The 27,935-nt window shown below is 38.2% G+C and overlaps 1 protein-coding gene across 2 annotated transcripts in view; it reads right to left on the bottom strand.

The window, feature by feature from the left end:
* Positions 1 to 16,262: 16,262 nt before the first annotated feature.
* The window catches only part of PLCB1 (phospholipase C beta 1), a 651,009-nt gene continuing 639,336 nt past the window's right edge, over positions 16,263 to 27,935 (bottom strand). The window contains exon 32 of one of the 2 annotated variants that reach the window (XM_045832721.1): positions 16,263 to 19,521. In XM_045832721.1, coding sequence (XP_045688677.1) covers positions 19,294 to 19,521 — 228 coding nt within the window. In that variant the 3' untranslated portion in view covers positions 16,263 to 19,293. The remainder of the gene's footprint in view (positions 19,522 to 27,935) is intronic. The other variant, XM_045832722.1, reaches the window with a different exon arrangement.

Genomic DNA, 27,935 nt, shown 5'->3' with positions numbered 1-27,935 from the left:
CTCATCAACTGGAAGCAGTGACAAATTCTACCTATTTCCCAATGCTTAGCTATGGCTAGGTAAGGTTATTTGTTATGAATGCTGGTAGAGAAATGGAAGATATACTTTATTATATCTATGTGATATCTATGTATATAAAGTATATAATATGATAAAGTATATAATATGTACACATGTATATAAAGTATATAAAGTGTGTAATATACAATGTATAATAATACAAAGCACACACATGTGTATATATATAAAACATCTTTTATCTAGCAAGAAAATACTATTTATTCTTTCTTGCTAGAGTAATGTAGAGCAAATTCCACATTGACTTTTGAAAAGTAAGGCTATGTAAAGTAACTACATACTTTAGTTTCTTCATTCATTAAATCAGTAAGTATTTATAGGGTGTCTATTCTATCTCAGGCATTGTAAGAGAAACAAGGTAATGTCCCTATCCTGGGCTAGGGGATAATAATTCACAGTCTGGTTCAAGAAGCAAACATTAATTTCTAAGTTATGTGGCAAAATTTATAATAGGTATTTCTATTGAAGTTCTTTTTCAATATTGAAGGATGTGTTCTTGACTCATTATCAAGGCTGAGAAGACATTTCTATTTACAAACTCATGGTTGAAACTTTCAACAATGCAGGTATGAAATGAGAAAGAACTCTTGTCCTGGCAAGCATATGGCCACAACAGATGGCAGTTTTCTTGATAGAGGAGATGGTCTAACATTGAGAAGCCAGAATTCCTGTGTGTTAAATAGCTTAAGTAACTGAAATGAAACTACCAATTCTTGACAATCTGCCAGATTAAATCTCTTGTGAAAACTGACTTTTGTTGTTTTTTAAATAGTGTACTTCTCTTTTTCTGAGACCCTCTACTCAAAATTTGAGCTTGGTCTATGGCCATTAGCTAAGTTTTTACTCTCCTGTGTGGGCAATGGCTCCTATGAGAAGTCTTGAAAGCAATTACACATTCTGTCCCCATAATAGCATCTGTTCCCTAAGGAGTTTCTGGTAAGTTTCTATCTCCCTCTACTATTCTTATATCAATAACCAGAAGGTTTATCAGACCCCCCAGAACTGTGACTGCATTTATAAAGCCCTGTGAGAGTAAAAAAAAACTGTACCCCCTCTAGGCAGTTGAGTTACAAAGACAACATCCCTTCCATCCAGCTGTGGTCCCGTGTCATGACTCAGGGCTTCATTTCACTCTCCATTTCCCCATTAGTGGGGGGCCACAGACTGCACAAGCCCACGTAGCAGTCCTAAATCTCCTTAATTTAGATGTATTCCCCTTGGATTGTATGGACACACAGTTGGATAAATAGCAATCTGTTCTGCACTCCAGATAGCTTGGTTAATGCTCTCAGGGCACCAGGCATTGCAGGTGCAGACTAGCTCATCAATAAAAGTGGGCAGAGACAAACTGAAACTCAGTTAAGCTTCTAAAAACTCAGCATGGCAAACCTACAATGATTCTGAGGGGTGAAGAGCATGTTTCAGAAGGCAGCTACCTGGTTCCTTGAAATTTGTCATTCATTCCTGAGAGAGGATGATTTAGGGTGGTCCAACTCAGCCTCCATCATCTTTTTAATTCTAACTTGTACCCAGGGTACATGGGAAAGAAATCTCCAATACTATATGTCCTGCCTCTAGAAACTGTACCATTTCCCAAAGACCACTTCAGTGAACTGGCACTAGGTGAGTCAGGAAGCTTTAATATTTTTTTTCTAGGGGACAGAACATAAGTGAAAAACAAATTTGAAACATGGCTTATCTAGATGATCTGAGTCCTTTCCAACTGTGACTGTCATTAGGAATTGGCACAGACTGGTTGAGTACTGACTTGTCTCCAAGTTTCATTTTCATTGTATCATTTAATCTTTCCAATGATACTGGAAAGCAGGAATTTTGTTCCTGTTTTATAGTTGAGGAGATGGGCTAATAAAAACAAAGTAACTTGTCTAGCTAGTTAAACAATGGGGCTGAGATTTGAACCAAGGTCTTATGCCACAGTTCTGTTTTCTTAATTACACAGTGTCTGTGAATATAATGCTTGGTGTGGAGTTCCAGACTCAGTATAAGAGCCAACTCCTATCCAAGGTGTGTGGAAATTGACCAAAGCAAGCGTGACTAGGGCATTAATTTTACTCATCTGCATCTACTGCCTGTCTCCTTACCAGGGCATCCATTGTTTGTCTTCTTGGGATCCAGGTCTTTTTTGTAATTTTTTGAGAAACAGATGGGAAGAACTGGAAGAAACCAATGAATTAAATAGTTGCTGTGACACGCAGGACTTCAAGGAACTAGATGAGGAAGACAAGTATGTTATGTTATGCAATAAAATTTACCCCTACCCGTGACACCACTTTGCATCTTCTTGTAAAATTTTAAAATTAATTTACTTCATAAAAATGAGGGACTTGTACTTCTCTGGAATGTGATCATCTACCAAGATTGGTCATGGGTTGGCCCAATTATCTTTGGGTTCTACAGCAAAAGGAATCAGAGAGCCTGAGAATGTCTATCCTATCTTGTTAGTTGATTTCTATTATTTACTTCCCAGGTTTTTCATACACCTAGATTTCTGGGTCTGCTATAAAACATTAGGTGGTGTGTGTGTGCTTCCACTCAGGCTTGAATTAACAACAGAGTCACTTTGCTCCATGGTTTCTTCAAAAAAAAATATTTTCAAGGAGTTTGTGCCCTATCCCCGGGCCCCCTGCAGCTCAACCTTGAAGAAATAACCTACGTACATTGACTTTTCTTCTTAAAGGCATCAGACAGTGGAATAAAAATCAACATCTGTACCAAAGAACCCCCTGAGGCACTACCTACTGCTGATTGCCGTCAGGTTGGTGTCTGTTTATGTGCCGAGATGTTTGCCTACACAGATCACAGTTGCGGATCTGGCCCAGGGTGGCATTCTGTGGAGAACAGCCTGTGTGGGAGTAGGTACCCAAAACAACCGGGAAAAACTGAGGCAGGGCACAGATGAGATGGAAAAACCTTATGGTAACTGCTTACAAGTCATTACTTGAACTTCTTAAATCGGGCATTTTGAATGTCTTTACCAAGGTCATTAGTTGTGTATGGAGCAAAGGCTTATTTTTAAAGTTTGACGTAGCCCAAGGAATGCTTTGTTCCTAATATAGAGCACTTGTCCTGAGTGGTTCCAAGTCTCCAGCATCTGCTGTCACCCACCACATGCTTTTCAGCAAGCCAAAGGCCACTTGTGGTGAAGTCCCAGAGCCTGGCAGCCCCAGCGGGAGCCAACAAGGCCTGGGAGAGAGGTTGTTGGGAGGATTATTTAGAAAGGAAACCAGCTTTAAAAAAAGACATCTTGGGCATGAGAGTTTGGATTTTATTTTGGTAAGTATTCACTGCTCTCCCCTTTCTATGGTGGGTAGAGAATACTTCCTGGCCTTTTTGATATTGGGGTTGGCCAATGAAATTTTAGCATATATGAGAGAGACTGAAGCCTTAACTAAACTTGTACAGTACAGCCTGGCTCTTCCACTAGGGATCTGCAGTGAAGGGACCTTCTCTTAGGTAGCTGCTGCTCCTAGAAGCATAAACTTGAACTCAGTCCTCAGTTTAGCTGACCCACAGTCTAAGGCAGAGACATCCAGCTGAGCCCAGCCTACGTTAGCCAACCCCTAGATCTGTGATTATGATGTTAATGCTTGGCGTTTAAGCTATTTGGATATTTGTTACATGGCATTATTGTAATACCTGACTAATATATGGAGTTAATGATTTATATGTTTTTTTTCTGCATGTGAGTGAAGATCTATGTAAACTGATAGGGTTATGATAGGGTTAAAACTCCTACACAAGGTATACAAAGAGAGCTTCAATCAGCTTTAATCTGAAATTCTGAGACAATTGAAAAAAGTGGTTTCTTGTACAGTACAGCCTGGCTCTTCCCACAGAGTGGGCTACCCTCGAACAGGCTGCCCCCAACGTGAACCCATGGAGTGCCAGAATTAGCAGATGCCCGACAGTGGCAGCAGGGTATTTATGTTAATTTTGACCCATAAGCCTGAAGAGTTAATTGAAATCTTCTAGCCCTTAGACTACCTTAAAAATTGTCTAAAAAGTTTTGAATTTATGTTGAAAATTTTAACTTATTTAATTTACATTTAAGTTGAGAATTTTAAATTTAACTTAGATCTTAAAATTTTTGGCTTCTCTTAAAAGATCAGAATGTCAGAAAATACTGGGCTTACATTTCTTTCTGAAAATAAATACGGAAGCTGAGTTTTTGTTCTCTCTGGAATGAGTGTGTGCTTTTCAGTTTGCAGGAGCTCCTGCCATGTTTTATTACTCATTTTCAGTGGTCTCATGTGTTTTTGTTACTTGCCTTATTCTTGTGGGCACTGAAATTTGTAACATCCATTACCTCACAACACTTTCCTCATTTTAAAGACATCCCCAGAGGTAAAGAAAGGCCCAAGTGCTCAGAATAGATGCTCAGTAGATGACCTTACATTAGTTTTGCCCAGGACAGTCTTGATTGATGCCCATTGGCCCATTGTCCTGAGGTAATTTATCAGTTTGCATGAAAAAACAATAGGGCCCTGTCTGACAGTTGATGCTGGCTTTCAGCTGGGACCTCAGGAGCACTTGGCTTTCCATATGGTCTGGGTTCGCTCACAGCATGGTGGCCTCTGGTAGTTAGACATATGGTGGCTCAGCATGTCCCACGATACAAGGCAGAAGCTGTGTCATCACCTTGTTTGACTTGACCTTGGAAGTCATTCAGCATTGCTACCATTTCATTCTATTGATCACAATGCTGCATGGATTCAGGGCAAGGGACATAGATACTACTGAGTGCTGAACAACTTAGGAGTTAGTAGCAAAGAGAAGACTAGAGGCATAGCTGCTTCTTCTACTTACTGTTTATTCTTCCATTCCAAGAGGCCCCATCTGCCTCCATTCTCAATCCTATTATCTTTTACCTCTCTAATCTGATAACATAAGGTGTGAGCACCTATGTGTTCTACAAGAGCAAACCCATGAACAGTCTTCAGAAGGTCTTACAAAATCTTGGAATTATGTACAAATCTGTTTTTTATGTGTGTAGTAGTCAGAGTTCTATGTTGCATAAGTACTTCAAGAATTTATTAAGAGTGTTAGATAACTACCTCATAGCATCCCTGAAAGGGTCTGAGGATCAGGCATGGCAGCTACACAGCAAGGACAACTCCAAAGTTATGCTGCTCCAGACAGCACCCTGTGCCCCTGGGACAGAGTCACTGTGCCTCACCCAGCTGCCACGGAGCTCAGCATGCCAAACCCTTTCCCACCAGAGTCCCTGACACCTGTGCCTTCACCTTCAATCCAGCCAGAGCGGATCTGTGCAGTGCCTGCTTCCCAATGTTTTGTGCACGTTTACCTGAATGATTGATCCTAGGCCACCGTCTGTGCTATATTTTCAACTATGGAAAGTGCTTTCCTAGTGTCTGTTCTAGACTCTGCAGGTTGATAAGGTAGAAAAACCCTCAGGCATACAGCAGCGCTTAGAAGGGACTGAGAGCAAAAAGCACAAAAAAGTCCACTGTGAGAATGTGCATGGATGTTTACTTTTCTGAATCATGGGTTCCCAGTTTTCCTCAGATCTTCAACAAGGTCTCTGATCTTCACATATTAACAATAGCTGTCACATGCACTCTCTTTACAACCACTAGTCTATGTGTTTGAATCCATTTGTATATGAGTCCATTACACTTTACACAATTGAGGACACAATTATCTACATCTCCCTACTCCAGTAACATAACCAATTAGTAAAAGCCCAATAGATAGTAGGATGGTAATTTTGTTTCATTGCTAAATCTGTTTTGTGTCTCTCTTTGGAATGATGGTAAAGTATAAAGTATACTAAAACCTCGATTAACAAGTAGTTATTTTAATAGATTTTCTTTGACTACTACTTTGAGAACAGAATGGCAAAAACAAAAGAAAACAAAAATCACAGGAAAATCCAATAAAGATTTCTTCTAAAAATATACTTTCAACAGTGCCTCAGAATAAGAACACATTCAGCTCAATTTTCTGTAATTTCCAACGCTTGACATATGAGCAAATTTCCTGCAGACTCAAAAAATGCTCAACTATTTTTAAAAATCAATTTTCATCACTATTTACAGATGGTAGGAATGTAGACTAAAGCATTTTGGGGGATTCCACACAACATATAAAATTAGAACTTGAAGGAGTTTCCAATCTGAGACACAGAGAAGGTAGTTCTCTGCAAGATCAGCAAGCTCATGGCAGAGACTGATCGGGAACTGAAGACTTCTTATTCCTAATTTGGCATTCTCTCCTTTATATGCTCTCAGGAGGGCTTGTCACAAAAATTGTGTTTCAATTGGTTATTGCTGTGTAACAAACTGCCAAACAAATTGAGTGGCTCAAAACAAAAACCACTTACTAATGTTTACAAGATTGCAGATTGGCTGGGTGGTTCTGCTGCTTTGGGTAGGTCTGTCGCCCACCTGGGCTTAGTCATGTGCCCAAATTCTGCTGCTAGTTGGCTAGGTGTCTAAGCTAATCTTGCTTAGACTCTACCACACACCTTCTGCTACAGCTGAGAAAATGAAGCCAGCTCTGCTTAGTGAGGTCTCTCATCCTCCAGCAGGCTAGCACAGACAGGTCTGGTTTTATTGTGATGTCAGGGTTCCAAAAGATAGAGGTTTAGGAAGTAGACAAATGGAGTCATCTCATGCTATTAGCCAAGGCCCTTCCTGAGGCCAGCCCAGATTCAAGGGTGGGGAAGAGACATCACCTCTTAATGGGAGGATCTACTGTTGCATTACAGAAAATGTGGAGGCTGTGATGAATTAGTGTCATTTTAAAATCTACTACAGGTTAGTTTATTCAACCTTTATTGATTGTCATCCATTGTGTCTGGCCCAGGCCTACAATAAGCACTGGGGATACAATAAAGAACAAAAATACCGTATGTATTTCTTAGTGATAGATCTCACATCACAAAAGCATCTGTTTCTTTGGCAATTTGGTGACTCAGGATCAGGTTTTATATTGCTATCCAGAAGACATTCGTCCTTTAATTTGATGTTACAACTTTTATAAAAAATCATGTAAGAAATTCAGGAGTAATTTCATGTGCATAAATTAAAATTGACTTTGGTGAGAATAATTGACTCCTCAGAGGTCTGGCCAATAGGGAACTGTCAGGCTAGAAGAATTTTTACACATGTCAAAGTGAAATTGGAGCTCAAATGCTAATTTTAGCTTACAAGGATATCATATATACACTTGACAATGTGAAGGTCTTTATGTTATAGGGAGAGTATTTGCTGTCTCAACCTGATATTTTTCTACCTAATTGCTATTTCAGCTGAGATACATGAATTTTCCCAAACAACAAAGGGGCCACTTAATGTTCAGACTTTGATTGGTTGCTTTTGCAGGCTATTGACAATAATAGTTTCATGTTATCCAGACACAGGAACTGGCCTAGACAGCATTAATGGTGTTCTTCAGGAACACAGTTTTAAAATTTCAGAATATATCCAATGAAAACTGAGTGACTTTCCTGCAGAGAGCAACTAAAATTCCAGATAAAAGAGAAACCAAAATATTTTCTTAAAGGTAATGAAGAATGGGGAGGGCTAGGTGGGGGGTGGGATGAGAGTAAAAGGCAGAAAACTGTACTTGAACAACAATTAAAAAAAGGTAATGAAAAGATAAGATAGTAAGTAATCACCACACTAAAGTCTAAGGGAAAGCTGGAATCCAGAGAAATCAGCAGAGTTCTGAAGCTGATTTTATTCTGAGAATATCATACTTATTCAGGCAAATTTGAACTTTAGTTTTGATAGCCTCACTGGATGAGACAGAATAAAATTGAAGTCTAAAAGTCCATTTAAATCAGACAATTCACTGTTAAAATAAAGGAAAACCAGAAGTAATACTAATGCTACATTTATTATAGAGCAAAAACTTTATTTGATTCATGGCTGGAGAAAAATAGCCTTAATGAGACTGTATCTACAAGCTAGCCTCATAAGAATTTTCATTCTTAAAATGAACCATTATGTACATTATGGTTCAAAAACATTTTTAAAAAAGCACTAAAGGTATATGGATTGGATACCTCCCTGAGCACTATGTGGAAATGAACACTGATTCTTTGTCAGAGGCATCTCTATCATTGGTTTTAGGGAATGCTCACAAATAATTTTTCAAGAAAAATTAACATTATACAGTAAAAAATTAAAAAGCATACAAGAAAATAAATCAACAAAAGCAAGAACCAGCAGAAACCAATCTGAACTTTACAAATATAGGACAACTTATTACACATAAAGGAGAAAAGATAAGTTGAAATAATCTTCAAAGAATAGCCACTATGAAAAGTGACCTAAGAGTTTTAAAATAGTATTAAATAAAACAATCTAGAATATATATATATTCATGTTGATATTCATCATTATATATATATATATATATATATATATATATATATATATATATATATATATATATATATATATCAACATGAAACAAAAACAACTCACTAGACAGCTGAGGAGAGAGGGTCAATGAATTGAAAGAGAGGTCAGAAGAATTGTCAACTAGTGTGATTAGTTGAAAATGATAGTTTTCTTGGAGGCCATTATAAAATCAATGTGTAGGACAATGTGTAGGACAGTGGGTAGGACAGGAAGGAACTTGGGAAAAACAGAGGATTTGGAAGGGAATGGGTAGCTGGAATAACTAACGTAAGCCATGTGGTTATCCAGTCTCTCTTTGCATAACATGAAGTTTATGCAAGTAATAAATATAAAAATACAAAAAGCATAGAACATTGTTTATGTCCTCAGAATCAGGATCAAGCACATGATAAGATAGAATAACTCAATGTATTGAACTATAGACCATCATGGGCCATTGAAATAGAAAAGGCAGAGCATGGAATCCAATATTTTCAGGTGAAAATTCAGGTACACCCAGGTATTAAAGCAGAGAAGGGCAAATCTGGGGATTAAAGGAGACATTACTAATGTTTCAGGCAAGTGAGAACAGGATGGGTGGTTGACATGAGAATCTCTAAGGGAGCTCCTTCCTCACCATGGCTGTTGGCCAGTGGAACAACCTTTTATCTTGAATATCGTAGAAGAGTATAGTCATCTTTAAGAACATTTTGGATGAGCTCAGGCTTTTTGGGGACAAAGAATCATTTATGAATTCAGAAGCCTTGGGTAGGATGTGCATTATTTTTATACAACTCAATTTAGTTTATTTTTTGAGCACCCATCTGCTAAAAATCTCAGTTAACTCTTTGTTTGCTGCAGCAATATCCCAGTGGGCTTGTGTAGTGCCAAGATGTTGCAGAGGGCATACCTACCTCATCTTCAATCATCTTTCTATGTAGCACTCCATAGAGTCATCCATTGTCCTGCTTGGTTTCTGTCTTCCTGGTCCATTTAAATCCAACGTTCTCTCTGCTTCATCTGTTCCATTTTTGGCAATCCTGAAATTTTTCTGTTAATTTCACGCCACTCTAGGATATAAGGATTTCTTGAAGCTAAGTACAATTTAATAAGGTTGACTGTGCTTCCTCTGGAGCCTTGTTATTTCTTTGGCATTTTGCATAAGAAGGAAAAATTCCTCTCTCTGCAACCCCTAAAGACCAATACTCTTAAGACATACCTTTCATCTCTTTACTTCTCCAAGCTCAGGCAGAAGCTAATTTATTAATTATTTCTCTCAAACATTTGTCCATAACTAGAATCCTCTCCAGTTATGTATTCAGATAGTATCTCTGCTGAGTGTACTCAGGCTTTTGAGTGACAAGGCCCAGAAGAAGAAACTTACAGATCTCTAGCTTCCCACCTTGCTTCCCCCTTCCCTGAGACGTGGAACACAGAAAGGCTTAGCATTTTGAATAAAGGGAGAACCACATGGGGAAATATTGCAGGAGAGGGGAAACTACCTTACTTTATATTTTAAGAAGTATCCAGCTGCTTATGTTTGGAAATAGTACTATAGATCCAGCCAAGGGGAGTCCCTGCCTTGGGCCCCATGCTTAAGGTGGCTCGATTCTAACCTTCTTACTGGCTGTGCACCCCCATAAAGAGACATCTTCTGGGACTAGGGTACCTGCCAATCTGAAAAATCACAACCCCCCTTTGGATGTGCTGGGCACTCTGGAATTCTCTACACAATTACCCCAAAAGGCAGTTTCGGATCCAACACAGTTGTCTTCCTTGGGTTCCGCCCTCTGAGAATGGATTAAATTGGGATTATGTTCACTTGTAAATCTGAGAGGTGGGCAAGGGGAAGTTTGAAGTTTAATAAGTAGGCTGTTATAATTTCTACTTCATAGGTAGTGTTATAGAAACCAGTTTACCGGACTCTTTCATGTGTATGTTACTTACAGATGGGATGAGACCCATCTGGATGTGTTGGGTATTAAAATGAAGCCCTCAGCCTGCTCCAGAGGTCACATGAGATCACCTTCCCTTCACCTAAAAAGCCTTTTGTCTCTCTGACAATGCTTTCTTGCCACAGAAACATGTTTGGTCAATGGATGTCATGGGCTGGAAGTGCTAAAGAGTTACTGACACAGGAGAGCCCCTCAAAGCAATGAGGGATGGGCGCTGGTGGACGAATATCCCAGATTGATTGTGCTTAGGCAGGTCAATTGTAAGGGGTGCCCCACAACTCTTCCTGAGGGTGCCCAGGGAGAGTGAGCCCATTTGCTCACAATGATAACCTGCTGGTCAAAGTAAGTTTCCTTGGATTTTTTACATCTTTGTGTTACTTAAAGAAATGTAGACAAAATCAAATATTGAGAGAGATTTGGGGGACAGATATCTATTTGTGACAATCAAACACAAGAAGAGAAATAAATGGGAAAAGTATTTTAAGAGACTTTGTAATGTATTGAGAATCAAATTCTCCTTTGGCATTACCAATAGAAACTTCAGTACAAATGTATCTCCCAAATAAACTACTTGAACTCCCAAACACTCTCAGTGGGATATGGACCATATCCTAGGCTCAAAAAAGTGGGGTTGCCCTTCGATTCAAGCAAGTGGGAAGTGACTTAGGAAAGCAACTGTTGGAGAATAAAAAGGTGTTAAATGGCAATTAATGTTGAAGACCCCCTCTCACAGTCTGGTGTACGTGTGTGTGTGCATGTGTGTGTGTGTGCACGTGCATGTGTGGCATTGACACTGTTGTGCTAAAAGGGAAACAGACCTTTCCTTTTTAACCATGTTGGGGTAGAGGCATGCAGTTTGATCCATTTGGAGGGAGTAGCCTTAAAAATATACTTCACTGAGCATGATTTTGACCAGAAACCTGGGCTTCTAACCAAATTGAGCCTGGGGCAAAACCAGTGTCTAAAATACAGTAGGTGTTTATTAAATATGTGTTGACTAAATACACTACTAGAATAATGTTGACATTGGAGTATCTATAACTTTTTTCAGTGTAAAAATAATTCTATTTTTGTCTACTGAGTTTGTGAGCCTTTTGTGGGCTGAATTAGGCAACAGCATTCAGGAAGGATAGAATGACTTACATCAGAAAGGTTAAATGATTACTAAAAAGGTTAAAGATGGTTAAAAAAGTAGAATAAGTCCAGAGATAATGGTAAGGAGGAGAAAAAGCAAGAGCTCACACAGGCTGGGGCCTGAGTGAGGTTGGGGGCAGCTCCTATGATACATCTGTGACAACCACACACACAGAAAAAGATGTGAAAAGCAGTTTTAGGAGACTTTGTAGTACATTTGCAGTACAAATTAGAATCACATTCTATTCTGACACATTTTTTCTAGAGATTTCAGTACAAATTTATCTCTCCTTTCCAATTATTTTTTGAGCTTGGTTTGGTACTCTCTAGAGACTGGTATTCTTGTTTGTTGTAAATAAATGAATATACAAACTTAGGCTCCTATGAAATAGATATTGCTTTGATATAAAAAAGAAATTATGATGTTTCACTGATTCTAAAATAGTTTTACTTTTAACATTACTGAAATTGGTATATGCCTTTATGTTTGATGAGGAGTCATAGTTTAATTGGAAAGATTTTTTCTTGTTATCAATATATATCTCACTGATTCATTAAACTTTCTGACAGCATAAGTTTGATATGTAATTCACCTCAATTTTTAAAGGCTATGCAGCAAATATTTCCATGTTGGCATTTAAACTTTCACTTGTGCTTAATAAATTTCCTTCCACAGGAAATTTATTCCCAGTGAATTCAACCCACATTTATGAGACTTACTTTGCACCTTGTTCTTAGGAGAAAGAGAGAAATCTGGAAAAATAAACAAATATTTGACATTTAGTTTAAAAAAGCAGACAAAAGACTTTTTGGATTCACATATAAAAATAAACAGCACCATTTTCCAAATAACTTCCAGCTATTCAGTGGCCTGGGAAGAATGATAACTGAGAGATCCTTCCTGAGACAGAGATCTGGGGAGGACAAGCACAAAAGGGACTGGATGATAAAAGTCAAGAAATGAGACCCAGACTTTAAAATAAATATCCACCCAATTAAAAAATGGTCAAAGGTTTTGAGTAGACACTTCTTCAAAGAAGACAGAGATATGGTCAAGATGCCTTATCAATATCCTTAGTTATTAGGGGCATGCAAATCAAAACCATGGTGATACGCTACTTCACACCCACTGTTATAAGAAGATGGAAAACAAGTGTTGGGAAGGATGTGGAGAGATTGGACACTTCATGTTTCTGAGAATGTAAAATGGTGCAGCCACTTTGGAAATGGTTAGGCAGTTCCTCTAATAGTTAAACATAGAGTTACCTTGTGAACCAGCAATTCCACTCCTAGATATATATCCAAGAGAACTGAAGGCATATTTCTTTGCAAAAACTTTTACATGAGTGTTTATAGCAGCATTACTTAAAATAAGTGGAAACCATCCAGATGTCCATCAAGTGGTGAATGAATAAATAAAATGTGTATGCCATGGCATAATAATTAATCATGAAAAGGAATGAAGTACTGATAGATGCTCTAACAGGGATGAATCTTGAAAATTTTATACTCAGTGAAAGAAGCCAGACACAAGAAGTCTCATATAATATAAATCAAATCATATAAAATGTCTAGAATCAATAAATCCACAGAAACATAGACAGATTAAAGGTTTCCAAGGGTTAGGAAGAGAAGGTGGGGGAAGAGGGAAATGGAAAATGACTGCTATTGAGTGTGGGTTTCTTTTTTCAGGAGATAAAAATGTTCTGGAATTAGAGAGTGGTGATTGATTGATAAGCAACTTCAACTCTACTAAAAGGCATTGCAATGCATACTTTAGAAGGATGAACTTTATTGTGTGTGAGGTTGGCTTAATAAAATTGCTATTGAAAATATATGCAGAATTCACAAAGAAATAACTAGATGCCAAGGGCAAGAATGGCTCCTGAGTTCTCTCCTGTGGGCAGAAAGAGGCTGTTGGTGCTTTGGGATTGGTAGTGAGTCTAGTTTTCTCACCTGTGTTTCAGAACCTGGTATTTGGTGATTGAGCTGCTTTCATCCCTCACTAGCTGTTTTGTGTGTGGGGTTGGTGCCATCAGTGAAAGGCAAAGGATGTGGCTTCTGTGTGGTCTAGTCTTGCTATTAAGTGTCATTGACTCATCAGGTGCCTATAAATTCTGTTTTTTAAGTTATTATTTATATATCAATTGTTTATGTTTCTCTACCTTAACACTTATAGCATGTTGAGCAAATACATTTATTCATCATAAATGCAGTGTTTATTGAGCAATTACATTATAGTGGAGATGGGGATTCAAAGGTGAATGAGACATGATGCCTGGTATCAAAAATATCAGTGGAGGACATTTTTAAGTAAGAGGGTCATTATATTAGAATTGCATGTACTCTACATGTGGAAGAAACTGCAAAGTGTTTGGTGCATTGATTGCATTTCAATAGTCACCATGGACAAGCACGCTGTGTTTATATCCTTTCCCTATAATACTGCAGTGCCCTTTATGCCTAATCAGGGTTGGTCTCATGATTCACTTTCACCGATGGAATGTGGTGGAAGTAATTGTGTGCCAGTGCAAGTTTTGACTTCAAGAGGCCTTAAACACTTGTGCTTGTTCTTCAATCCTGCCTCTGACATGTGAAGAACCATTGCTAGCCTGCTGTAGAGTGAGAAATCATACAGAGCTGAGCCAAGACAGCCCAGTTGTTGCAGCCAAGGCTCCATAGTCTTGAAAGAGTCCAGCTAGAATCAGCCACTAGCCAACTTATAGCTGACTGAAGATGTATAGATGGGCTGAGCCCAGCCCTGTCTGGATCAGCAGAGCCTTCCACCTACCTGGAGACTGACCACCAATAGAAAATGGTTGCTTATGATACTAAGTGTTTGTGGTGTTTGTTATGCGGCAGGAGATAACTGATACAGGATGCAATGGGAACACAGATGAGGGGGAACTTGAACGGATCAAAGAAACCTTTGAAGAAGTAACATTTATGCTATAAACCTAAAGATTCATCATTAGGTGTTAGCCAGGGAAAAGGGAAACAAAAAAGAAGGGTCTAAGTAGTTGAAGGATCATATTTTAAAAGCCAAGAAGGCAAGATTACCCAAAAGCCTGGGGTATGGTATGTGAGAGGGTGACTAAGGGGGTTATTTAGGAACCAATCATGTAAGACCTCAGACATTTATTAAGGGGTTTAGACTATATCCTGAAGGCATCTGAGGTCAATTAAAGGCTTTTAATCCAATTTTTGCTTTTGTATGATTAGTTTAGCTACAGTATGGTGATTAAGACTAGAGGCATAGAAAACATTTAGAAGGACCTTGGCAGGTGGGAGGGGATAGTAGCCTGAACTTGGGTACTAGCAAAAGGCATGGAAAGTGGACAGACCTGAGGACTTGCACAGGGTCAGAATCGACCCAGCTTGGTGATGTATTGGAATGGCACCCAGGGAGAGGGGGCTGTCATAGATGTCAACGTTTTGGCTGGAGCAACTGGATTGATTTGGTTTTGTCCATTGATGTAGAAAACAAGAGGTGGAGCAGGTTTGAGGGTAACCACAAATTAAATTTGGTGCACACTGTATGTGGCAGGCTGTATTTTTCAAAGATGGTCATGCCTGTGTACAGGATGGGGCAAAAGTAGGTTTACAGTTATGAGTATGCAAAACAGAGTTTATTTTTATATTATTATTTATTAATTATTGTATTACTTTCCATATGGACAACTGTAAACCTACTTTAGCCACAACTTAGATTTATTCCATCCCTCATGTTCTTCAATGTGACCAGCATGGCTCTAAGTTGACACTGCAATCTGTGTTTGTTTCCTGCCGTTGAATCTGGGCAGGGGTTTGTGATAGCACCAATGATGGACTCAGCATGTGATACTATGCAACTTCAAGGCTTGGTCATATCAGTTTTGACACAGCTTCTGCCTGGCACTCTATCAGGAAGCTCACCCTTGGAATCCAGCCACCACATTGTGAGAAAGCCCAGGCCATGTCCAAGGACACATGTGGAGTTCCAGCCCAGGCCCCCAGCTAGCCTCTCAGCTGACAGACATTATCATAAACACCCAGATATTTGAATAAACTAGTCTTCAAAGGATTCCAGTTCCCAGCCTTCCAATCTTCCAGCCAAGGCCCCAGATATAACGGAGTAGAAACATACCATCTCTGTTCTGCGCTGTCTGAATTCTTGACCCACAAAGACTATGGGAGATAAGAGATAATTCTTACTGCTTTAAACATCTAGGTTTTGCAGAAATGTGTAATGTAGCAATAGATAACTAATACATTGCATTCGAGGAGCCTATGGAACATTCCGATAACTCACATATATATTTCTTTTTGAAAATCAGTGTTGCAGACTCTTTTTTACCTGTTTTATAAGAAAACTTACTTAAGTACTCCATCAGTTCTTGTTGCTCTTGCTATTGGTCAAAAAACCGTTGACTATTTTGCCTTCCTTAGCTTTGGTCAAGGAAGGAAAGAAAGGAGAAAGGGAGGATCTAGTGGAAATAAAGGGCAAGTACGATGCCACTCCCAGAGAGGGGTGGTGGAATGTCAGAGTGATGACAACTGTACTCCCTGGTCACAAGCATGGCAGCATCTTGAGTTTCTGCAGTGGTACCCGCATGCTCTGTCAGGGTGGGCATTACATCCCTAAAGACTGGCATTATGCCTGCTCCCACCATTCTGCCCATCACAAGAAGGTTGGCCCTGACACCAAAAAATAACAGCTGGGTTGTGTTAAGAAATTTTTATTGTTTCCTTTGGATTTGTGATGAAAGCACATAAAATTACAAGTGGAAGAAACATCATGCCACAAAATTGCATAGAATTATTACAAAAATGTGAATTATGCATTTTAAATAATTTGATAGAAGAACCAAAATATGTACATTTTAAGAGCTTCAAATGCTTTGTCCTATCTTTTTTTTCTTCTGAAGAGGCAAAGGTCACAATATCCAATCCACCACAAACAATATTTATACAGTGCACAAGCACAACATTAAATTCAAAGTGATGCAAGCAATGGCCCTTTCTTTCAGAATTATTTAACGACTGCTTAGCTATTACAGGAGTACTAACTGGCAATATTGAAATGTGAGAATGAAATGTTAAAAACCAAACCACATGGCATGTCATTAGAACTTTGAAAATTGGTTTACACGGCCAAAACCACGCTATTCTCAGTAGTGTAAAGGTATCAGAGGGGCACAGTCTAATTTAATACACAGCTTTACTCTCTATTCTAGGAAAAACCACAGTACAGAATTTCACACATTCAACAAAGAACAAGGCAAATACATAAAGGCACAAAGCTGCACATCATATAGACCCCTTTTCCTTATCTTAGTCTATTTCAAGTAATATTAATATTATTAAATGATAGTATCACTGTAGTAGTTTCAATGATGCAAGATGGACAGTGTTACACTCTACCCCACAACTGCGAAAAGTGTCATTGTACAGATATAAAAATGTGATTACAGTGAATGGCCAAATACAAACATATTGTAAAATGACTAGAGTCTAAGATAATGAAATGCAACTACCAAAACAGTTTTGTTTAAGTCAAGATTATTCAGCCTTAGTCTATCTCTGGACTAAATGTAATACAATGTTCTGTAATAATCACTATTATGTTTGGTTATGAATTCTTTTATTAGTTCACTCTTCTGCAATTTTAGACAGTCTGTAATTTTGTTTATAAAAATGCAGCATTCAATTTTGACCACTCTTCCTTCTATAATGCCTTTCTTTCAAAGTGCAAAAGTAGAATGACTTATAAAAGATATCTCTTTCAGTGGAAGTTAAGTTTTATTAAGTGTTTAATCAACACCCTGAATCCTTCAGATCAAAATACTATCATCTCCAAAAAGGATGGCACTTTCCCCTTTGGGTCTCTGGCCAGGTGTGGTTTTAATCAAACACTCTTTCCTAAGGTTTGAACTAAGCCTTCGTTTTGGTTAAAACTTAATTGTGATCCTTAGTTATTGCTTAAAGTTAAATAATTTCCATAAAAATATTAAATTCTTGAAAGAATTTTTAGGACACAATTGGTTTTTGTGTTTTAAGACATTTTGCTAAGCTACACTCAGATAGGTTTATTTTAGGGTAAACTAAAGCTGTGAGCATCTTGCTTCAGGACTTCAATGTTCTTTGCGTTACTCTCTGAACTATATTTTCCTCTATATAATTATACTCTCTTATTTAAGACCTTTCAATAGTGCTTTTGATCACCTTTACCTTTATATAGTTTTTCTTATGCCATCTAACATAGGAACTTAACAAAAAGACACAATTAAATGAATTAAATGTACATAGTAAATATATAATGAAAGATTTTTATTTAGAATAAAATTGAAATCTCTCAGACTTAAAAATTATGGAAGATACTAATAAATTTCCATATTTCTGTCCTATACATTCTTCTATATACTGATTATTGAAACAAGCTTAAAATCCAGTTATTGATCTTGCAAAATATATATCAAATTCACATTCTAATTCTAAATCTAATTCAATTTGTATCAATGACTCCATCAATTGTTTCTTAGAATATCAATATGATGTATCCACAAAATCTAGATGTCAGACAATTTTCATCTCTATCTCTTTATTCCTAAATTTGGTTGTAAGTCTTGTGGAAGAGTTTTGGATCATTGCCAATTAAGAAACACACATCAACATGTGAATGAATAGTGTGTTTATATGGTATATGTGTCTGTGTTTATATGGCTAGTGTGTACATATATACATGGAAATAATATATATCATTTATATATGGGTCTGTGTATACTTTAGATAAATATTCCATCTTTATCTCTATATTAAAAATAAATGAACCATAAAAAATGTCAGACAGCAAAAGAACCACTAGAACCTGTTTAGTCTGATTGAATCTCTACTCAACATACATTGACTTAACTATTTTTATTCAACTGAACAGATTCTTTGCAGTTATTCATTTCAGGCCAGCAACCAATGAATACCCAGACTTAGAGTGCAAATAGCCAATTCGGATAGCCCACTTCCTGGAAGCGTGTGGACAACTTGGTCATGCAGCGAAACTTATGAGCCCCATATTGCTAAGTCTGGGAAGAGCTTCACTGGGCAAGGATATAATCTAGTGATTTTTTTTTGAGGAAAGAAAACCAGCTTATTTGAATCACCATGGTATTTGATAAAGCCATGTCAGCAACAAATATACTGAGGCCTCTTCGATAAATAAATTAGCACACTGCAAGCCACCAGTGCTTGCAAAGCAAAGGATGAAACAATTTTAAAATGCATGTTAACTTGAAAATATGGTAGTTGAATGGCAGGTAGGAAAAAAATGTTCAAAGTCGTTTGTTCAATAGTGTTAAATAGTGATATGCATTTCTCAAACTACTTCTATTACTTGTAAAATACTTTATACTAGAGCTTCAAATAAAAACATGAGCTTGATTTTCTTCAAAGAAGACACAGTCCTTCATTAAATGGTCCGTGGAGCCTGGAAGTTGCCTGCTTTGAATTTACTATTAGGAAGAAAACACAAATCCCACACACATGCACTCTCCACTAGTAGACCTGCTGTGGTTTCCACATCACACATGGAACCTGGGCATGGGGATGTCCACATGGATCCTTCTGGAACTCTCCTTTTGACATAGATTTTAGGCTAAGGGACGTTTCTCAGGAAGATGCTCTGGGCAGTGATCTTTGTAATGAGAGAGTCCGATGGAGCTTGAGTGGTCATGCATGTTCTGAAGGCCTGGGAGGGATAATCACAGAGGAGTATCAAACTCTTTTCCTGGGTGGTCTCCTCCTAGCTCCTCATTGGAGGGGGGCCTGTGGTTCAGTTTCCCAGGGTCCGAGGCCAGGGAGGAAGGGGCAGAACTGTGATTGCTGTCCTCACTGATCTTCCCTTTCATGGCTTCCTGTACGAACTCCAAAATCTCCAGGGGCAGTCTTTTGAACTTGTCTTGGTATTCTTGTTCCAGCTCCACCTGCAGCTGGGAGACACCAAGAGGGGAAGATGATTTTATACCATTCAGGTTTCCATAACCACCCATGTAGGAACTTCATGTAAGATACATGTAAAGACAGGGGAGGAATAAGTTAATTTTAATATCATCCACTGGTTACCTACAGAGAAGATGTAAAACAGAGTTTAGCTGGATATGTCATTTGTCTATAGCTGAAAGTCACCTTCAGGTTATCTGTAGCATAATAGGGCTAAAGACCTGCAATAATACAAGTGTATCTGCACACACGCACACATAATGCCGAGTGTCTTTTGAAAAGTTTACAGAGTAATAAGCAATGATCTGAAGTTTTTAAATGTAGGGGTTGGAAGCTACTGACAGCTGGGAGTGCCAAGGTCAGCCATGAATAGAGCTGGGAAGAGCAGGGAAGCTGACCGGAATGGACAGAGGGTCAAGGTGTGGGCTTTATGAGATTCGACCTCACCCAGAGGCCGGGAAACCAAGCTTCTAAAGGAGGAGCTAAATGTATTTTTACACATCAAACATATTCATGTAAACAATTTTAACTTCTACTTTGACTTCTTTTTATCTACTCTTTATTTTGATTCCATTTTCATTCTAAGTTTTATTTGCCTTGTAAACTGTTTTAGCTACCGTGTAAACTGTCTTTTATCTATCTGTTTAATGCTCTGGAGAATTTTCAGAGTCACACAACACTTTCTTCAAATGCAGTCTTACAAGGTGGCCCTAATAAAACAAACAGAAGCTGGAGTCTTCAGAGAAGTGGGGTGAGGGGCAGGGCCATGGTGGGTGCTCTTCAGTATAGCAGAGGCCAGTTGAAACCCAGAATGTTAAATAAAATTCTCTTTGCTTACTGAATGGTAAGTGGGGGAGCATAATCTTAGAAACACCATGTGAGACCAAGTGCTTTTCATCTTCTTAGGAGCACTGAGGCAGCTTTTCTTGTGTTCTTAAAACCTTTAAAGAATTTATTTTCCTGCTTCTCAAACTTGAAGGGATCTTAATTTGTGATTCCAATTCAGGAGACCCAGCTTGGGCTCAAGATCTTGCATTTCTCAGGGCTCCCAGGTGATGCCAGCGCTGCTGGTTCACTTGTGGACACTCTGATTTTCTTCCTAAATTCCCAATCTTACTTTTTGTCTTAATCCTGTCTGTGCGTCCTTCATCTGCAGCTTCAGTGCAGTCTCCGGTGCTTGCCATCACCCCTGGACCCTGCCCCCTAGGGGGAGGACGGTGCTCAGGTGTGTCTGTCCCTTGGTGTCTCTACTACCTTTCTCCGCCCCATTCTGGATGATGCCTGAGGCCTGACAACATCCTCTAGTTCAACTGCTTGGCACTGTTGCTTTTATGCCTGAGAAATTTTGCAAAGCTTAGTTATTTAATATAGATCCATAATCCTTTATCTGCAATTCTAAAATTCCCGAAGTTCTGAAATGCAGAAGTCTTTTATAAATTTGTGGCAAGCTCATTGGCATTAGCTGGTAGAAGGCTATTTTTAATCCATACTTATCCTACTTTGTGTGAATATCCATGTACAGTACTGTAGGGGTAATTTATTTGATTATGAGGATGACCCAGCCTTCCCTGGGATATTATGCCTACAGTATATGTATCATATCACCTTTCTAAAATCAGAAATTTATTTATTGTGAAAAATAACAGGCCCCAAGAGTCTCAGATGAAGGATTATGGATCTATTTGAATAACTTTTTTTTCACATTAAAAATGACACTAAAAGTGACTTGACTGGCATATTTACAGTCTCCTATTCTTCCTAAATAACACCTGTGGCATATTAATGAATATGTTGTGCCAGGATCTGAATTCTAATAGCTAAGGAGGAAATGTGCTATGGATGGGGTGCCCCGGGGCCCTAGGAGTCACAGTGCTTAGGCACTGTGTACACAGCCCCACCCTCAGTGTCAGGGACAGGAGAAGCCTTGGAGCTTCCGATACAGGAAGATGATGGCCAATTCTTTCCCAGGTGCCCCAACCATTTAGAGGATGTTGGGCTTTTACGCTGTCACACTCGTTTGTGTGAGTAAAACCTCAGCCTGGTGTTTGACAGTTTCCAATTTACTACCATCTGGACCTCATTGTCAATTGGCCTCCATTTTAATTCAGTAACATGTGACTTTAAAGTTTTATTTCCAAGGAATGCAAGGAAAGGTAGAAAAGCAAGGGGCCTTAGGTTTAGGGAACAGCAGATTGCTGTTTTCATTTAGACTAGACTGGAGGACCTTCAGCCATAGATATATTTTATCTGACCTAGAAGTCAATTTCTCTTAGGTCATTGATGTACAGGACTCCATGGTGCTTGGGAGTGCTCTCTCTTTTCTCAATTTATATATAACAAAGGAAACATGAAATGTGAGAAAATTTAAATACATAAACTAATATTTTCTAATAATTTTTAATAATCTAATTTTGATCATTATCATTCTGCATCCAATTTCAGTGTGTAGCTTTTTTCCTCCACACCACCAAGCAATTCTTTATGACTCCAGCTGAGTGTCCAACAAGTGAACTCAGTTCTGACACTATCTCCCTGGAGAGAACATCAGAACCCACAGGTTAAAGCTTCAATCCTAGAAGACAGCTCCCTACCTGCACCCCACTTCACACATCAGTTTGTTACTTGTGCCCTGCCCAACTGGCACAAGTTTGGAGTTCCATTAATTTGCTAGAGCAATTCATAGAACTCAGAGAAACATTTTATTTACTAGACTACTGGTTTATCATAAAAGGATGTAGCTCAGGAACAGCCAGGTGAAAGAGAAAATGCATCTGACAAAATACAGTGGAGGTGAGGAGTTCCCTGATCTCTCTAGGAGGGCTCCCCAGTCTCCACCTGTTCACTAACCCAGAAGCTCTCCAAACTCCTCTTTTCAGGTTTTTATGGAGGCCTCATTACATAGGCACGATTGATTAAGTCATTGGCCATTGGCATTTTTTAAAAATGAGAATGAAATTTTAGTGAAATAAGAATGGTGCAGAATATATTTTTTAAAATCCTCACCTGATGACATGCTTATTGATTTTAGAGAGAGGAAAAAGGGTTAGGAGGGAGAAAAACAATGATATGAGAGAGAAACATTGATCAACTGGTTACCTTTCATATGTGTCCCTACCACAGGACAGAAACTGCGACCTAAGTATGTGCCCTGACTGGGATTGAACCTACAACCTTTCAGTTTATGGGACAGCCCCCAACTAACTGAGCAACATGGGCCAGGGCTAAATATTCTTAATATCTGTGTTCAGGTTCCCTAGAAAAAAAGAACCTATAGCATGCATATATATATATATATATATATATGCTGATTGGATGAACCTTACCTACATTATGAAAGGTAATCTGCTTTACTCAAAGGTTACTGATTAGACAGATAGAGTACAGACTGACAGCTTTCAGAGGGGAGGGGGCTGGGTAAAAAGGGTGAAGGGATTAAGCAAAATACAAACACAAAAACAAAAAAATTCTCATAAACACAGATAATAGTACGGTGATTACCAGAGGGGGAGAGCAGAGGGGGGGGCGGTTTACAAGAGGGTATAAGGCAGGATAAATGGTGATGGAAGGAGACTTGACTTGGGGTGGTGAACACAAAATATAATATACAGATAATGTATTATAGAACTGTACACCTAAAACCTATATAATTTATTAATCAATGTTGCCTCAATAAATTCAATTTAAAAAGTGAATAAATAATATATAAATGTTAATCTCATCCAAAAAATATACCTTTGCAGAAACATCTATAAAAATATTTGATTAAATATCTGGGTTCTGTGGCCTAGCCAAGCTGACATATAAAATTAAGCATCACAGTATGCTAACAAAGTATTGAAGTACTTGATGAATTACTACTCTACTGAATGTATTTTACAAAATGCTTCATTGTGCACCTGTTTACGCTAGAAATGATTATAGCTCAGTGATGTCACATTCAACAAAAGCATTGTGGTTATTTCCTTTCCAGAAGTCAGGAATAAGGTTTGATTACTTAGAGCATGAACTCACTGTCTAAATTCTTTTTTTTTATTTGCTGAATTCTATTTTTATTTTCAGCTACAGTTGACATTAATATTATTTTATATTAGTTTCAAGTGTAACAGCATAGTGCTTAGATGATTATATAATTTACAAAGTGATGATCTGATCATTCTGGTACCCACCTGGCACCATACAGAGCTATTACAACATTATTGACCATGCTGTACTTTATATTCCTGTGACTATTTGTAACTACCAATTGGGTACTTCTTAATCCTGTCTCAGTTTTCTCCTATCCTTCCCATCCTCCTTCCATCTGGCAACCCTCAGTTTGTTCTCTGTATCTATAAATTTGTTTCTGTTTCATTTGTTAATTTATTTTGTTCTTTATTTCCACATATAAAGTTAAATAGTAAGGTACTTATTTTTCTCTGTCTGACTTATTTAATTCAGTTAAAACTACAGTGAGATATCACCTCACACCTGTCAGAATGACTATCAATAATAATTCAACAAACAATGAGTGTTGGAGAGGATGGGAAAAAGGGAACCCTAGTGCACTGTTGGCTGGATTGCAAACTGGTGCAGCCACTGTGGAAAACAGTATGGAGGTTCCTCAAAAAATCAAAAATTGAATTGCCTTACGACCCAGCAATTATACTTCTGGGTATAGCTGAAGAAATCCAACACACCAATTCAAAAAGATATATGCACCCATATGTTCATTTCAGTGTTATTTACAGTAGCCAAGATACAGAAGTAACCCAAGTGTCCATCAATGGACAATTGGATAAAGAAGGTATGGTACAGATACACAATGGAACATTACTTGGCCATAAAAATGAATGAAATCTTAACATTTGTGATAACATAGATCAACCTGAAGTGTATTATGCTCAGTGAAATAAGTCATTGGCTTCTGAACACAGCCTCCAGGCCCTCTCCTCTCCCAGAAGGTGTTATGGGACTTAAAGTTCCAACCCTCTAATCGTGTGGTTGGGTCTGGGGGCAATCAGCCCCCATTCCTAGGTGCTTTTCACAAGTCACTTCATTAATATAACAAAAGACACCTTGATCTTGATTGTCACTTATATAGTTCCAAGGGTTTGGGGAGCTCTGTGCCAGGAACTCTTTAAGGAAGTTCCTATAATAAGGAAAAAGTATATATTTCTTATTATAAATAACAGTATCACAATAATAATTTAATTTTAATAATTATTTTAAATAATTTTAATAAATAACATAGCCATGGCTAAATTATAACTTTAGTGGATTCTATCTTTTATCATGGGTTAGATTTTATTGTATTCTAAATAATTTTAATAAATTAAATTAATATATTAAAGGGAATATAATTCACTCTTAGAAAAGTCATTCATTTATTAATGAGTTAATTATAAAATTGCATTTATTATTAAATTTCAAGTTAGAGCTCTTCCTTTTTATTTATTTTTTCTTCTTATAAATGAAGTATATACTTACTGTAAGAAAATATGAAAAGTGTGCTGAGCAAAGTCTGGCTCTGTTCCAATAAAGCCCAGCTATCAGGAATCTAGGGGCTATTCTAGCCCAAGTGTTGCAAACTCATATTTAGGGGGAAGAGGAAAGTCATGAAAATATGAGAAGCAGGCCATGTGAAGAAAAGTAGGATGGTGAGGAGGACATTCTCCTTCTAAAGAGGTTCCTGAAACTTGGCTCTTGCTGATTCTGACAGAATCTTGTTTTTCAAGAGAAGTCAGAAATCCAAATCTTCATGTAAATTCTCCTGACTTAAAAATTTTTTGGCAATCAACTGAATCTACCCTCCTGAGTCCTATTAGGCTTGTGCACAGTGTCTAACTTGCCCCCTATCAACAGGCTTAATCAGAGGACACAAGAGATGGGGTCCAACTGTGGAATTTCTGTTTGGATTCCTCCTAATTTCCCTCCCCACAATCCCAGACATCAGGGATTGCTCTTAATCCTTCCTCTGATGGGGGTCAGGACCATCTCATTGAATTGACACATCCTGATTCATGCACTAGAATTTATGCACAAGTGCAACTTGTACAGTTACAATGTGCAACTCAAGCTGCAGGCTCTGTAGGAATGGTAGATAGACTGCACAAATGACAGCAGTTCTTCACCCCTCCTTTGTAGTTCCTCCTATCAGGAATGGAATGTGTGGTTCATCTCCTTGAGTCTGGGGTGGACTTCTGATTTGCTCTGTTCAATTGAAAGTGCCAGAGGGACAGTATGCAGCTGTGAGCCTGGGCCTCAAAGGGCTTGTGGCCTTCTGCTCTTACTGTTAGAAGCTTACTCAGGCATCATGTGAAGTTCAGGCTAGGCTGCTGGAATTAATTGACACACAACCCAGTTATACTGTTACAGAGCAACGGGGCGGGGGCCTCAAAGGGCAATATACTATTCCCCGAAAAGAACGCCCCAGGCTCATTATGTATACTGCCAAAGGAAAGATATCTCTCAATACTCGAGATTCAGTGAAAAGGAAAGGAATTTATTATTCATTCGAAATAACACAAACTAAAGTTCCCCACAAATGCACAGTCCTCCCAGCACCCTCCACGTTGCAAAAGCGAACACTTCCAAAGCCTCGAGTTCCTGACTCTCACCCAAGCCACATGGTCCCAACCAAGACACCAATGCCATGTGGTCCTAAACAGACATGTGGTCCCAAAAAAGAGATGTGTGGTCCCAGAAGAGTGACGTCCGGTTCCAAAAAGAGACGCCAAATGGCTGCCTCACTGGCTTTAAATCCCAGCACCAATCTTCTTCTGCAGCCCCAATTGTGGCTCCTCCCACAATTGGCTACAGCTGCCAGTATTCTGGGCAGGTGACCCTGTGGTGTAGAGCCAATTATCTCCAAGCTCTTCGGGATCCTAGTATAAATCCCTATTTGGGGCTCCCCTCTTGGCTATACCCTATTACAGTACCTCTCTATCATATCAACTGACTATCAGACATGAAAGTCTAGCTATTATAAACCAGCCAGCCCCTAGCTGACCCACTACCTAAACACAGGCTTCAGCAAGGCTACCAAGGTGAGCTGAGCCAGGCCCTGATCAGAAGAATTGCTTGGCCAGTTGATAGACTCACAAGCTTAGTAAATGTTTATTGTTTTGTGCCATTGAGTTTTGCAGTTGTTAGATAGGCGGCAGTATTGTGACAATAACTGATATAGTGGCAGAATTCAACGATATGTGGTCCAGCTGCACAAAGTACTCATAATTTAATCCAGCTGTCTCCACCTTTTCATTGCTGTGGCCTCAAAACACATGCTTTTTTAAAATAGTTTATTTTTATTGTATTTCCCCCCTCATTATTTATTCCCCCTAAAACACATTCTTGAGGGAAAATCACCATAGGACAAATAGATCATGAAAAACTTGATTTTGTGAAATATGACTTGGAGCTTTTCTAAATTAGCACACAAGGTTGCTTGATCTTAAGTTTAAAAGATATATTTAGAAAATGGACAAAAAGAAGGGAGGATGGTCGAATTTATTCTCTATTTTTAAGGCAGATTCTTATATTATATTCAAATATTAGTAAATAAAAGCATTGCCAGAGTTTGTTTTATTACAGGCCAGGTTCTCCAATTTGATGAGCCAGACTCAATTTCAAAGTCTCTTAATTTGATTTTCAAAAGATGTTGCCACTCATTGCTTCTGTAAATTGTGTTAGATAAGAGAGAAAGGCAATGCACTCAAGTTCAAATGTGTTCAGGCCTGCCTGAGTATATTGTCAAAAATGTTTGCACTTGGGATACTATTCTGCCTCTGACATTTTTTCAACTCCTTAAGAAGTAAAGCAGGGTTTGATTTAGGTAAACAAAGGTTTTTTTTTAGAGGTTTAAATATAAGTGAGAATTAAGGTGAAAGTGAAGTTAGAAAATAAAAGACCACCTCACTATAATGTAAATGTGGCATAAATATAAAATAAGCTAGGTTACTGAAAAGACATATAATCAAAGCTAATTTTCTAAGGCAACAATTTGAAACCAGAGATAATAAGTTACAGTGGGATAACAAAGACAGAACTGCTGACACTTAAAAAAAAATTGCTACAGAGAATGTACAGACTGATAGGAAGATTTTTCACAATTTGACCTCAGGTTCTACTCAAGTCATTTTGCCCAATGAAGAGTACTAAAGACCTCAATATAAAACACAAAGCAATGAAAATCTTATGAGAAAATGTAGTTATAATCATGAGGTATAGAGACCTTCTTAAGAAAGACAGAAAAAAAATTTAAGCTATAAAGGAAAGTTTTATCAGGTATATTTATCTAAATGAAAATAACTTTTTTGGTGAAACATGGGCAAAACTCAAGAAATTCATAGAAGAAGAAATGCAAATATTATCATCTGGTGGGAAACTAATATTTTCAAACATTTGGCAATAATCTGGTAATGTCTAT

The sequence above is a fragment of the Phyllostomus hastatus genome, unplaced genomic scaffold (genome assembly GCF_019186645.2).
Source record: "Phyllostomus hastatus isolate PE091 unplaced genomic scaffold, TTU_PhHast_1.1 phas_contig_17, whole genome shotgun sequence".
Taxonomy (NCBI): domain Eukaryota; kingdom Metazoa; phylum Chordata; class Mammalia; order Chiroptera; family Phyllostomidae; genus Phyllostomus; species Phyllostomus hastatus.
This window is presented reverse-complemented; position numbering and strand designations above follow the sequence as displayed.